The sequence below is a fragment of the Phalacrocorax carbo genome, chromosome 2 (genome assembly GCF_963921805.1).
Source record: "Phalacrocorax carbo chromosome 2, bPhaCar2.1, whole genome shotgun sequence".
NCBI classification, from domain to species: Eukaryota; Metazoa; Chordata; class Aves; order Suliformes; family Phalacrocoracidae; genus Phalacrocorax; species Phalacrocorax carbo.
Genome location: NC_087514.1, coordinates 128,579,066 through 128,594,586, shown reverse-complemented (window position 1 = coordinate 128,594,586; position 15,521 = coordinate 128,579,066). Strand labels below are relative to the sequence as shown.

Here is a 15,521-nt window from a genome sequence, read left to right as displayed (position 1 = left end):
ATTCAAACCATCTCATCACACAAATCCATATGCTTATTATTTCAGGCCGAGGCAGGTAAGCTCCTCTATAGTCGAGAGCGTTGAAGTAGATGTTCAGCTCAAAATACCTGCCCCAAATATAGCAACAGGGAAGTAACACAACTAAAGAGACACTGACGACCGAATTGCCCCACGCGACAAAATGTGAAACGGACTACGAAGTGCAAGGCAAATACACATTTTTAACGCAGACGGATGCTGGCGTACAGCGAATGTAACCGGAGGGCCACACACAGCACAGTCAGGGAGCGATGAAGTGAAGCTGCTTTTTTTTTCTCTACACAACAGTGCCACTCGGTGGATGGACAATGGCAGTGAATGGAGATGCCACGCATGGAAAAAACCCGCGGGGATGGGTGGGCAGGCGGAGGGTAACGCTGCAGGTGCAGAAAGACCCGCTGTCGCTGCAGCAGCCGTACCTGGGAGGGCAGGGGGATGCTGTGCAGGGCCCGGCAGCGCAGCATCGCTGCCTGCGCCCGCCTCGCCTGGTGAACAAACAACAGCGTTAGAAGGTTTCCCCAACAAATGCAATTCGCTGAAGTAAAGAGCTGCAACTTTGGGGTTTTTAGCTGGAAGACCCTGCTTTGAACACAAACGACATCGTAAGAGAGCGGTGTAATAGCAGGCAAAGACAAAGGGGGAGTTTTAATAATCAGTGCATTATACGCCGCATTCAGACACGTGCAAAATAGCAGTGTTTTTAAGAGACTGTTTTATATCAAAATCTAAACTAAAACAAAAAATCAAACCCATTTTGTTTGTGGTACTTTACACTGACAGTGTTATTCATTCTGCTAGTTTGGGACCATCATATTCAATAAAATTTCATAATTACCTAAGAATATGTATATTTATATGTTTTTTAAAAAAGGAAAAAAACATGTGTTAATGTTGGTTTATTACTTTAATTTTTATTCAGTTCTTCTATCAGTACGGACAATTTCTTTTTCCTTCTGAAAAAGTGTACTTGTTTTCTAGACACAGTTCATAAATAATTCTAAATATGGAGATAATTTCTTTAGGGCATATTCGGTGACTGGAAATTCTGTTCGTGTTACAACAAATACCACAGAAGTATCAACTCATAAAAACAAACAGTAGTCTGGAAACTCTTTAAATAGTTGATCACAGTCTTGGCAGACCTTCGTCTTCAAACTGGTCCTCTAACATGTCCTTGTGATAACGTGACGTTCAAATAAAAAGCCTTTTGGGTTTCAGCGTGAAAGAACCTAGAAGAAAAACCGTATCTGGCCCTCTCAGGGCAGAAGTGAAAGGGAAATTATTTTTTCTGGCAACACACTGCCATTTGGTAATCAAAGAGTATCCAGTTTCTGGATGCTCAAGAATCCAGTGGAATGCAAAGGGCAACAATTCTGCTTTTTTTACCAGACTTTTTCCGTATCAATATTTTTGTCTTTCAAGAGAACGCACTCAACCGACAATCCAATAAATTCCAGATTTGGTTTTAACACTTGTGCCAATGCATTCCTTCACTGTGTAGGATCAAGAGAATATTTTAATACCTTTTCTATTCGCAGGCTACCTTGCATAAGTAATCAGTAATGATACCAAATCTTCTTCTGTGCTGAGGACAGGCTGAACGGGATTAATATATTATTAGAAGGAAGTGAATTTCCAATTAAGTGTCTGGATACTTTGTTCAACTGTGATTTGTGATGTTGAAGACTCATCTGGAATTACAGGCTTGCAATTATTATTATTTTTTTTAAATATTAGTCCTCTCTTTTTCCATTCACATTATCTAAATTATATTAATTTCTTCTTAGAGAAATTCAGCAGCAAGCAGCAAAACTTTAGAGTGAGGAATAATTACTATCGATTATGTAAACCAACCATCCCTCATCTAGTGCACAGCACAAGCTACCCCTGGAGGTGGCAGCACGAATGACACCTGTCACTGCTGCTGGTTTGCGAGTGGTGACTGTCTAAACAGAGCTGTTAAAGCTGGGATAGGACCATTCTGCCAGTCCTGCAAGACATTTTGTTACCAAGGACTTCTTCACACTTAATAAAAAAGTAGATCAGGCAATTAATTTAATCCCTTCAAACTTATAACCCTCTACATATTAATTTAAATTATCAGCACTACTTGAGCATTCAAAACCTAAAATGACTAATACAATATGAGAAAAATGGATAACTTCTTTCATGACTTGATGCCTGTCAGGTTTACGGCACTTTGGTCTGTTATACTGTCCAGCTGAGCATCTGTGAGTGTTAGATCAACCTGAAGTGCAAATGTCTACAAATTTAAACCCCAAATCCATGCCTCTGCCTACCTCAGCTAAATAACCAAGCTCCAGAAAGTTGAGGAGAGCTAAAAACACAGTGAAGAACAGGAACACAAGACAACCAGTGACAGGTAGTCAGTACCCTGGGAGCCTTATAGTTACAAACCACACCAAATAGCTTTTAGATACTCAAAAGCTAGAGCAGCATCCAGAGTTTGAAAAAGCCAGTGCAGAAGGTAAAAAGGCATGTAAAAAAGTTCAGCTCAAACAGGATTGGAATGAGAGCTCAGGGTGTGGATATATTCTAAATTCTAAATCTTAATGCCTGGGATAGAAGTACCCGCAACTTCTCAGAGCTGCGAGGGGTGCCCTCATTCACTGGAGATGCTGTACAGCACTTTCTTGAGGTGGTGATACTGTCGTACTGCACAGAACTGGAAAGACTTATTCTCACTTCTAAGGCATGATAGAGATGGTGCTGAGTTGTTTAGAAAGGTATCTGCATGCAAATAGGTTTGGTTTTGGTTTTTTTTTTTTTTTTGCTAAGCCATTCCTACATTTAAACTTACTTCAAAGAGGATTCACTGGGCAGCCTCTAAAAGACTTTAGACTTCCTTTGCCATTTTGGGTTTCTCTTTAAAAATACAGATGATGGCATTTGCAAATGTAGTTAGCTGCTGTCATTTAAAATTTCTATCCAGCTACAGACAAGATACTGATAACTGTACAGGTCTGGAACAACAAGCATGGCACTAATATGTAAAACAAAATTCACTGTCATCTCACCTGATTAAAAAAAGTATATTTACATTTTGTTGCCTTTAAATTACTTCTACAAGTGTTGTACCAAATATGGTTAGATAGAGTAGGGTGAGAGGAAGCTGCAGGTACCGAAGCGTTGCAGTATGTTTTGTTTTCTCTTACCATGAAAACGCTTTGTGCCCTACATTGTAAATTTGCATAATTTCTTGATAACTTTACCAAATCTTCATACTCCTGTTAATACAGAAACATGTGCACAGCTTGTACATGACAATAACCAAATATAACTACAATTTTTAATTCTGATTCTGGTACAGAAAGTGTCAGGTGCATTTCTGGATGATTCAACATGTTAGTTCGCACATACAAGCATAAAGGGGGTCATTTTTGACCAGCTAGATCAAGACTAAGCTACAATCGATTCCACCTATAGAAGTTCCTTCAAATTGTACACTTCTATTATATTAAGCAGGGAAAGAAAATAACCACCAGAGGACCACTTTTCAAACCAAGAGGTAAAAAAAGAATAATGTGATAAGGGAACTATCGAAAAAATTTTTAAAAAGCAAACAGAAAAGCCTCTCCAAAATTGTGGAAGTAATTTTGTTCCACGCCTAATTTTACTTCCATTGTTGTGAACAGGATTGCATAAAGGATTCACTGCGATTCAGTTTCATGTTTGCACTGTAAAACCCTTGCTGGAGCAATTTCTGGAATTACTCTGTGATTCTAGAAAAGCTGCACATCTGGATTTTGCCAGGCAGCTGCAGCGGCCCTTACAGAAGTGCCTGTATCTCTCTGCTTCAAGAGAATGGTCGCACATTTCAAATCTGCTCCCTCAGTGTCTGCTGGTCTGCTGGGCATGTGATGCATTAGGAAAGGACTAACTTATGACCATATGGGTGCCACAGGAAAGAGAAAGAACACCAACTTCAGGTACAAGGTTCTAGTTCCCTTCTCTTACATTTTTAAATGTGGTGAAAAACATCATGCAATCCGATGTAATGGTTCAGGGCAACCAACACCAGCCCTCAATTTATGACCATTACTTAGGATGAGTTGCTAGAAGCAGCAGATAAAGTATCACTCTACTTACTACTTGCAAAGAACATGCTGCCATAGGCTGCTTGAAGATGAAAAGCAGTAACACGCCTTAAGCCTGGCAGAGTATAGGAGACAACTACCAAAGCTGAGCTTGTGACTTTGTTGTTTGAATAAAATGTCCTCGAGAAATATAAAAAAACAAAGACTGAAGAAAAAGGAGGAGAATTTACTAAACAGAGAAAGTGCAGATGGCCATCACAAATTACTAAAAGGCAAATACATGTTATTGTTCAAATAACTTCTCAAATGAGCTCCACACATTCTAAAGGGAATAAGATTTCATTTATTAAGAATTACTCTGTAATTGATCTAACTTCCTTCACTCATATTTAGCTAATTTTGTTATGCATGGGATTTGTGCCAATAACCTGAAAAAAACCTATATGAAATTAGTCTTATGGTTAAAAATGTGTTGTGTTTAAAAGACTGAAAAGTTAATTGGCTAATGTTTATGGTAAAGATTTAGTTTGTTGGTATGTCTGATGTAATTTCTTGTTAATAGTTTTTTTTAAAGTTCAAAACTTCCTATAGTATTTGTACATTCTTGAGATAACATCTAATTCTGTATTGCGTTGCAAACGTGCTGTTGCACCTAGCAGAGACGTCCTGCTCAACAAAAGTCTGTTTTTTCTGTTTCCCCCCAAATAGCTACCCATCGATATAATATCAATAAAAGGACCTTTTCCAGTCCTTCAGACATACGACAAAGCTTCCCTCTGTTGTGGCACTGCCACACGTTTCATCTTTACCTTTGCCCAGCTGAACTGGCATGCTTTCGGACTTCATCATCCTCTGCTGCTGCGCCTGGTGGTGGTGGTGGTGCTGATGGTGATGGTGGTGCGGGGGGGTTTCCACTGCACTTCTGATGGGCATTGCAGGGGGAGGAAAGCTGCTCCCGCCGGCAGGAGCACCCCCAGCCCCGCTGGAAGCCATGGCCGGAGCAATGAGCTTTCGGCCAAAATTCAGTAAGCTGTTGGAGACTTTGTTAATGTTCAGTGGGGCAGCCTTAGCACTGGCGCTGAAAAAAACAGAAGAGGAGAAATCATCACATCCTTGGCAACGTTTGGACAGACATAGCGATGCATGCATTGTTCTCCAAAAATGGGAGAAAAAATCCAAGATCTGAGCATTACAAAGAGAATTTTTTACCACAGTCGCACTGGAATATACACAGGAACCACAGGGACTGCATGTGGTGTGAGTTGTTCCCAATCAGTAGTGGACAAAATGTTTGGCCCTTTCTTCCTGAAAAATGCAGACTAACCCCCCAAAAAGCAAGTTTGTACCAATTTTCTTAGTTTGCCTTTTTAAATGTAAAAAATAAAAAATGAAAATGTGACCAAAAGCAATACAGGCTCTAAAGCATTGAAAACTTCATAAAACTGACTTTTCCCACTTCTTATTCAAAGACTGCTTTAATATTTACTTCCTCTAGATCAAGTTCCCTTAACTGTTCAAAATAACTCAACCCCAAACATTTATTTCAACAAGCAAAACTAACACTAGACAGTGTTTTTAGGCTGCAGAGCTAGATATTTCTTGCTTTTACTTCACCTTCTGCCCAGCCCATCCATGTCAAGCCAAGTGCTTTTTAACGTGAACCCTGATTTCAGAAGTGATTTTGGCTGAAGAATGGCTTCAGGATATAACGCATATACTGGATCATGATCCTTATCATTGTTACTTTTTATTTTTAACTACAGTGGCTATTTAATTCACTTCAATTATATGCAACATTAAGAATGAGGAAATTGTCGAACCATTTAATCTGAATCTATCTAATCTAAAATAAAGAGGCAAAGAAGCTTCTAATTCCCAGTAGAAGTGTTCACATAACCCAGGGATCACCAAAGCCATTCCTCTTTGCTCAAGCAAGATTTTCCTGTTCTATATAATTAATGCTTGAAATACCCTTCACAGAAATATATCACAATCACAGAGACCTTTCCACTCCTGAGGTTTTATTTTACTGATCTGTACTTCAGTGATATAAATGGCTGTCTTCAAAAAAATTGAAGAAATACACATAATTAAAACCAATACTATCACTGTACTGGGGAAAAAATAGTTTTGCAATGTTTTGGGGATGTCTAACTAAAAATACACTACACATGAATTAATATGGGTGACTTGTAACTTGCACAGGCACCTGGAAAAGTAATTTTGATTTTGCTTTTCATATCGTTTCCCTATTTGTCTCGAGAGATGTTTTTTTTTAGAATACACAATATAAACGCGTGCACACATATAGAACATATCCAGAAAATAACAACAGCTGAGTTGTTTAGACTCAGAATAGTTACAGTTAAAATGAGAGAAAGCAGAAGAAAGTATGTGAGCCTGCACACTCATGAGATATAGCCCCAAGCTGTATGGGGCCCTTCTGCCATATACCGGTGATGAAGAAAGACAGCATGTAGCGTTTTTTAGGAGGAACAGAAGCGCAGAGATTGGGACAAAGTGCTGCTTCCCGATTTATGGAAGCTGGAAAGGCATGGCTGCTGAATAACAATTACAGGGTGCTTCTGTGTCTCCCCATTTTATTGAATGCTGCCGATATTACAAAAAGTCTTTCTGTAGCCTGAGAACGACCGAAAAAGTCACTAAAAAGAGAGCATCTTCAGAACTATGAAATACTCTTGCAGGAGTCCCAAATGGTTTCAAAATCAAACTGAATAGGTTGTAAGGATTTTAAAGAAGAGGACATGGTAAAATGTTTATTACGATAAAATTTTACTCTGCTACTATGTAGCAGATTCAGTTATTCATCAGTTAGCCAAGATATTGCAGAGAAGCTTAAGGAAAAAAAAGGGATTTTTTCTACTCCATGACATGTATGTGGCATCAGAAGAGTCAGCACAGGGCCTTTTGTTTAATGTCTTCTCCGTTCCATCAAGAAAACAAAGATTGTAGCTTTGAAGGTAGAAGAAGAAATGCCAAATGCTGGCTTAGCAGACATCAATCAGTTATCAACAGTTTGCAATGGATCTAATTACATCACTGATTTTGGGGGTCATAAGAGGAATAACTTGGTTGAGACTCAGAATCCAAACTTTAGTATATTTGGTATATTTTTTCCCCTCAGTCTACTAAAACTAATCACGAAGGTTGGGGTGGTATGTATCACTCGCTCCCCTGAAACATCACCTTAGAAAGAATATAATGGCTTGCACATTGAGTCCTAGGTTTATGCTGTCTCTAGGTCTAAAGCCTTGACAATCAGTAAAAAAACCCCCTTCACTTTGCACAAAAAATGTTATTTACTGGAAGTAAATCTTTTTCTCTGACAGGCTACCCAAGCCACAAAGCCACTGGATGCTTGGAGCTAACTGAATCATTGTAATCATTATGGTCCACAGATGCAGGAGACAAAGCTTATCCAGAGGCTTGTGTATTTGTGTCTACCAGCTTGTTTCTTTCTTGTTTTGTTTTTTCAGCTATATTTTATTTAATATAAAGTTATCAGTCTTCCTCCTACATTGTTTAATTTGCTGCTTTGACATATATGTAGACCAGGAGAAGTTAGTTTATTTGCATTTTTCAGATGATTTGAAAGAGAATTGAACAATAAACACCAAAAATCTTCTCTGAGATGTTACGTCTGAAACACGATTTAAAAAAAAATGCTTTCAACAATAACGTGCAATAATGTTTTATAATTATTTGAGAAAAAGGATAGTTATCACGACTCCTAATACCTATATGTGATTTGGCTCTGCTATGAACTGACACTGCTAATGATCAGCTCAGAACACATACACATACATGAAAAATAAGTAATGATGCTATCTACATTTCTTGTCAAGAGGTGGTCTTAATAAAAGTATTCTGAATTAAAATTTATTGTGCAATTTCTCTGAATCGCAGCTTCAGAAAATGAACAATAGCAAGGTGCTAGATCTCTGGAGGAGGAACGTTAAAAGTGAACTAAAGTTCAGGAAAATAAGAACAACGTATCTATTTCTTACCACTTAATTGTCTGATATATTAATGCAAAGGATGATTACAGCCATTAAACACGGATCAATGTCTACATTTTAGCCATCTAATTGTACCAGACATGCACAACAATTACAAGAAAAATGCTGATTGATTATGTTGTAGAGTTATCAGCAGATGCAGTTAAAAGTAAGGCATCAGTTTAAAAATATGAGTATCAAGGAGACGTGAATTCCATCTATGAAGCAAACAATTTTGTTTCATCACAATAAGCATCATTGACCTTGACTGTGAATAGTATATTTTTAAACTAGCAGTGGGAAGATGATTCAATCTCTGCAGTTTTCTGCTAAGATGAAAATGTTTTGTTTTAAGCAAGCCTTATTCAAAGGCATTTCTCTCTTCAGTAAGTAGCCATTATGAGAGACAAGAGAGAAATATATAAATATGATGAATTAAAAAGTTTTATATGCAATAAAATAAGCAATATGTATTAGAGATTTGCCAAGGTATTTTAAATACATCATTGAGCCTGTGGGATTAAAGATGAAAAAGACCTGGTATCTGAGCTAATCCATCTCTCTGCTCACTGCAGAAACATTTCCTAATGCTACGTCTTCCAGTTCTCTCTTTAGTCCAATCTTAAACAGATTTACCACATTTGGCCTACTTTAAATATTTCTGTGTTGAGATAAATTTATCCCAGTTATTCCTCTATCTGAACTATTTAAACCAATTTCTCCTCTCCTTTGGTGTGTACCCTGTATATATGTGTGTGATGAATTTATATTCCTGCATAGATTTAATGGACTTTTGTTTCCTGAGAATTTAGGTTTCCAATGGGTGTCATTCTTGTTTGGGCTTCATGATATATGTATTTTTTCAAAATCCTTGACATGTTTCCTTTGGAATTTTCAAAGAATTTATTTTTCAAGTTTAGGCAACTCTTGAGACCATTTTAAAAAAGAATGAATAAGCAAAAACATTAAGAAAATGCAACAGAATGCAGTAATTTTTGACACCATTCCCCAACTTTAAAGCCTGGTTTAAAAAAAAACAGATGCTTTTGCAGTCACCCTACTCAGCTTTAATTTCTGCTCCTTTCTCCATTGTTAAGAGCTTTTTCATCCACTCTGTTTTTTAGGTAGCTTTTAATGTAACTGATTTAAACAGAACTTGACATAGGTGCAAAGGTCTAAAAGCCAGCAAGTTCCTATGGCTCAGCAGGCACAGTATATGGCTGGGGCCACATGCAATCCAAGAAACTGCCTGTGACAGTATAAATTGAAGCACGGCATTGCATCTTGCGCTGACTTGCCCCACAGCCACCAGCAGCCACCACCCACCAGCAAACGGCACCCTTGTTGTGGCCACCCAGTCTGGGCATGCATACCTCTACTCTCGTGACCACCAGATAAAATGGACTCAACAAGCAGTTTAAACTGTGTTGATACAAACCGCTTCTAAAACAAGGGAGGAATGCCGCAAAAAGGTTTAGTAAAAATTACTTCAAACTGGATTTACATTAATTCAATTTAACTTACACAGCTTCTGGTACATAGATACTCCAGATTGCAATTAGATGCATTATCAGAAGTAGTTCAGCTGCAGAACTGGCACTGGCAAAGTTTTACCCCCTGCTTTTAGTACACACATTATTGTGTATGAATGTCCTTCGCCTTAAAAAAATGCCAGTGAGCTGACCACAACAGTTCCTGTAAAACTTTAATTTTTCATGTAATAATAGGCAAGGTAAGGATTCAAAATAAATGTCATGAAATAAACACATGTGCTTCTATGTAACTCCTGTTTGGGGATAAAAATGACTTCTGAAATGTTTTGTTCATGTAAGGTCTTAGTTCAGTGAACACCTATTCGGAAACAGCTTACCGTGTTTTGTTCATCAAGTCTGCTCCACGTGCTTTGTAATAATCTAAATTTTGCTGGAATTGATGAGTCACTGGTCTTGGATTTCTCTAAAAAATAAAAAAAAATAAAAAAGAATACCTTATTGGAATTTTCTTAGAGATTTAAAGCAGACACAAGGTGTATGTTCATTAATAAAGATTAGAAATTTAAAGAATAATTTCCCAGGGTCTTGGTTTCTCAAGGCAGCAATGCCAGTTACATAATAGAGAAGTTTTAAAATACTGAAAATAATCCCAAATGTTAGCAGTAATCCCACTCTGTGCTCACAGAAATTAGTGTTTTCCACACAGCGACGGGGCTGTCAGCTGTAGTGGTAACACTTCTAACTAAATCAAAAATTATTGGAAAAGTTCAGATACTGATATGATTTCTTCCTTTATTTCAGGTATAGAATATTAATACCCCCAAGCTGAAGTGATATGTTTTTAAAGAAAATGGTAATAGTAAGGAGAAACTATAGCTAACATTTTGTACTGAATGCATCACTACCAGTGTCTCGGTTAAGCAAAGAATTAAATTTAGCCAGACAACCCGAACTCTGCCACTAGATGGCACATGGAGCCTTATTTTTCTCTCCAAATTTCACCCTGCTCAAAGCAGAGGCTACTAATAAAGAACGGTCTCCTATAATAAAATGTACATAATTAATATTGAAACCAGAAGCCACTTGTTAGTCTCCACCTCTGCCACAATGAAACTATTTCACTGAAGCTGAAGTTCTGAAATCGTTCTTTTCGGATCTAATAATCCACTGAATATTAATTAAGTGTACACCACAGTACATGCGGGGAGTATCTTGATTGAACAAATGCACCCTGAAGAACATTATTTGGAGGGGGAAGTCAATATTTTTAAGTAAAAAGATCTGCATACAGACGAAACCAAAATAACAGAGAGGTACAGAGAGGCCCTTGGCGCGTGTGTATATATATATATAAAAATTAGAAGATAAATGGATTAAAGTAAATAATTTCTAGTGTAAGAGAAAACAAAATGGTAAATTTCTGCATAACGATCAGAATATTTTATACAATATTTAGATTGCATAAAACAGATCTAAATACTTTCCAAGTATTTGCTTTAAAGGTTTATTCATTCATAGGCTGTTGCCTTATATTCTGATCTGACTTCTTAAGTCCTGCTAGTAGTAAATATAGTTTTAATGAACTATGTAATGACCTTTCTGAAATAGTCATTCACAGGTGAGAGTACATTATATTTTTGATGGAGCTGTTTCAGTTTCACATGTTGTATTTTTGCCCTCCAGACTTCATTATAGACCGTAGTCTTATCCCCTCATTTTCCACATAACTGCAGATAACCCTCCTTCCTTGGAAACCTTATTTTTGGAGGAGGACATAGGAGTTGCATTTTAAAGACCAGAACATTTAAAGAGGTGGTAGACATCAAAGGCCAGGATGATTTTTGGGGTCAAATTTAAGGATCGGGACTTCCAGATAGTTTCCTGCAGCCAGTCTTAATCTTGTATGAAGTGTCTCATTTTCTTTCTTTGGAAACACATTAAACATTTTAAAAATATATCCTGTTTGCAATGTTCATTAAAAAATGAAACAACTAAAAGCTATTAGACAAGTGTTAAGAAAATCCTCATCTATCCTACCACCCACATTGTAATGGCCGCTCTATGTTTTTCCTCTCCTGTTATAAAAACAATATTTGCATAACTCTACCTATTCATATGGCTTGTAAGTCAGTCCTCATCAACTGACAGCAATAACAATGAATCAGCTTTAGTTACTATTGCTCTAGTTTGGTAATTCAATGCATTTCTATGATAATCAAATCCAAACTGACGTGATGAGGATTACTGATGGTTCTGTGATTCCTATGCAAGTAGTCTAACAACGTAACTTTCCTCCGATGAATTAAATAACTTTTTTCTTTGTATGTCTTGATGACCATTCCAACAAGGTGGAAGAGTAAGAGATGGTTGAAATTAACGGGCACTTCTAACTCATAAGACAGCCCTTTGAAAAATTCATGTTACCAGATGTTAGCCAGTTTCGCAATTCACTTCCAATAACTCAGTATATATTTTAAACTTGGCAAAAACATTGAAATTTCTTTTCCACCACACAATAAATAAAAAAATATTATTACACATTGCTTCTGAATAAAAAAAAGAGGAAAAGATCATGTAGAACGGTATCTTGAAACATATTTATGCAGAAATGACAAGCAATTCAAGACACGAAAGGCTGATCTACTATCTAAGCACTTAAAGCCATTAATAGGAATAATGATCTAATTCGAACATATGAATGAGGCTCAAGAATTACTTTCACAGGGGCCTATTTAAATTCCTATGAGGTTTAAAGGTATCAAAGGAAGAAGCAGTTTAAAGTACTATTACATGCAGTGAAAGAAAGCCCTCAGAAAAAATGTGGTTGAAAAAACAACATTAGAAATGCAAGACAGTAAATACCAAGGGTTACTGCTGCAACACCTTTTGTAACACTACAGAGATATCCTTTTGGAAAATGTCATTACTTAAAAAAATCCAACCAATCTGACATATATGTTAGCAGACAAGTATCTCTGAAGTATCACCACAGAAATTTTAAGTACTTCTGAAAACTGAAATTCAGACAGCAAAAAATATGGTTTTATGAAGATTATGATCTTTATGTCATTGTGACTGTCCTTTAAATTTTATATTCTTTTTAACCATTTCAGTAAGTTAAATATAAGAAGCAGAAAGGACAACCTACACAATTACAATGTCACTTCCTTATGAATTTTAAACTAATTCCCCCCTCTAAGTATACGATTTGAGCTGTCCCCACTATTAATTCCATGTATTAGGACTGAAGACTAAACAAATTTATTTACAGCAGAACATAGCTCTGTTGTTTAAAATATTCACAGTAACCACATTTTTTTTATACCCAGTGTGATTTAGAATGATCTTATTTGTAGTTTTAATTACATAAACAAGTCAAGATTTTTATTTTCTTTTTCAGTTTATGTATTTTGACTAGTACCTCAGATAAAATATCTTTTCTTAAAAGGATGTTAAAATGACAGTTAAATCAATCCTTCAAATTAGTAGTTTGTTGAATCCCCCTAAGAAATTGTGTATTGTACAGAAATTATACAGATTAACACACTTATGTTTTTCCCCTTGTAAGAAAGACAGGGCAGAAATCAGAGAGAAAAGCTGCCTGTGCCAAGACTAGAAATCCCTCTTCCTCACACCCATTTTGTATGAGCAGTCTGCTGGTTTTATAATTCTTCTGATCTTAATTTCTAGCTAGAGTGAGCTTAGTTTCAACTGGTAGAAAATGCCCAGTTTATAGTTTTAAAAGGACAGTGGATGAAATTCAGATATAGAAGCACACATAGAAACTCATGTGATTTTGGACTTTGTAACTTCAAAATATATTAGCCACAGCCCAAAGGGAAGAGATGCCTTAAAATGTTTCAGGTATCTCTGAGGCACTTCTGCCTCTGAGCCCTTCCTTGGCTAAAAGATGCCCCCACCTCATTTGCCTGTTGAAGTCCTAACCTGTGTCCTCCTGCTTCTGTTCCCAGCCACCGCCAGACTCAGTCACTCCAAATCCCACGGCTGGCAGGAGATTCTTGGGGACTTTCTATTTGGCTTTATTCTGCTCCAGGGACAAGGGGCTGAGTTAAGTTATACCCACGCCTGCTCTTTTCCTAAGTGGGGGGGGCTGAGGCTGGGGTCAGAATCACACCGAATGCAGCAGTTTCCCTTAACTTGCATAAACCGCTGAAAAGCAATTCCCACCTGCTAAGGATCATGCTCCATATGCTCAAATTCCCTAGAAATACTGTTTTCCTCCCTGGCCTCCAGAGACATATCGCATCACATTACCCACGGAGTTGATATGTTACAGCGAAGCACGCTTTTGTGTGACAGAAGTCACAGGCAGACATACCAGGAAAACCAGGTTACTGCTGCAACATTAACGTTTCAACGTCTGAATACACATTATTTCTAAAAGTTTACATGCAGGTGCAAGCAGAGGAATCTCTACAACACTCTTTTTTTTCTTCTTTGTCAAGGTATTTCCTTTCCCCCCCTCTTTAGAATTATTACCAGCAAAAAACCCCAACCAAACCAACTCAAATACAATCTTGCACAAAATCTGAAGGTTCAGAATAAGAGACAACAATGAAAAAAGATTTTCAATATGTCTGATGAAAAATGAGACTTATTTTAGTGAACATGCTATTTCCTCAATGCCAAAGGAAAAGCACTCGTCATTAGAGAAATGAATTGCTCAGCTGTTTATAAGCAAAAAGCTCTGGGGGAATTTCTCAAGACCCAAACCACAAAGCATTGCAGGGTTACACAAACATATGCTGCAGGTGTTTTAGGGTAGACAGGTGGGAAAACCTCACTTACTGAAAAATACTCCACTTAATAGATTGCATCTGAAACTAGATAACCTAAATGCAACAGAGAAAAAACAAACTAAACAGCAGCAGTGAATTATATGTACAGGCAGCATTAGGCTCACCAAAATAATCATCTCACTAGTACCAAGTGGGATTTTTTTAAACTAGTTTTTTTCATTATATTAAACAAATACTGCCAAAGATATAATTTTTTTTTCTAAAGTAATAATATTTTAAGCCTAAACCAAAGAACAAACTGAATTAAACATATATAAAAAAGGAGAAAGATAACGATGCAGTGTTGTTCTTTTTATTTGAGTATTTTTAAGAAGACAGTTTGCTCCTTTTTCCCCTCTTTAGCTGACAGGGCAATATTGGATTTTTTCATAATTCTTCTACAGCCCAAAACATTTTTGTATTAAAATGCTATTTTTTTCCCTTTCATTTGTTTCTACTAAAAGTTGGATGAGCATATGACCCACTCAGTAGTGGGTCATATGACATGACATGATGAGCATATGACCCCATTCAGTAATGACTAGGAGGTCAGCAAAGGTTTACGTCTTCCTTCTAGCTCACCTATGCTTCTTTCTTCAATAAAGATGATGCAAATGTGGCAAAAATTTGGACTGGGAACAGAGCTGAAATACAGCAGCTGAGATGAGGATAAGGAATACAGTTTGTTCAGTTTGGCAGCAGTTTTTTTTATTAGGCACTAATAATTAAAATGAAGTGCACACTAATGATTACCTAATAGCCTAGCTGCACAGAGAATTTCAACTTTCCTCTTTTTATTCTTTTGTCAGGTATCCAAGCAGCTGTCTCCACTCTATGACTAGACTTATACAGTATAAGCAATGGCTTAACATTACATAAACATGCCAAAATATTTTGTATATGAGACAACCAACCCACCAACTCTACAGCAAACATCATTCCCCAAGCAAAACTTTCTTTTCACCTTCTAATTTTTCTCCTCCCTAGTCATACCTTCTGCAAAGCAAGCAACCTGCTGGAGCACAAAAGGTATTTCATCCATCTATGAACCACTGAGTCAAACGCTTACTAAAAAAAAGAAAACCCTGTGAGACATTAGAGGACATAATGTGC

General features: G+C 37.1%; 1 protein-coding gene across 4 annotated transcripts in view; it reads right to left on the bottom strand.

Annotated features, from left to right (window-relative positions):
- TBC1D5 (TBC1 domain family member 5) overlaps positions 1–15,521 on the bottom strand; it is a 323,581-nt gene that overhangs the window by 52,307 nt on the left and 255,753 nt on the right. For all 4 annotated transcript variants that reach the window (XM_064444307.1, XM_064444304.1, XM_064444309.1 and 1 more), the window contains 2 exons: positions 9,987–10,072; positions 4,907–5,175 (listed from right to left, as the gene is read on the bottom strand). In XM_064444307.1, coding sequence (XP_064300377.1) covers positions 4,907–5,175; positions 9,987–10,072 — 355 coding nt within the window. The remainder of the gene's footprint in view (positions 1–4,906; positions 5,176–9,986; positions 10,073–15,521) is intronic.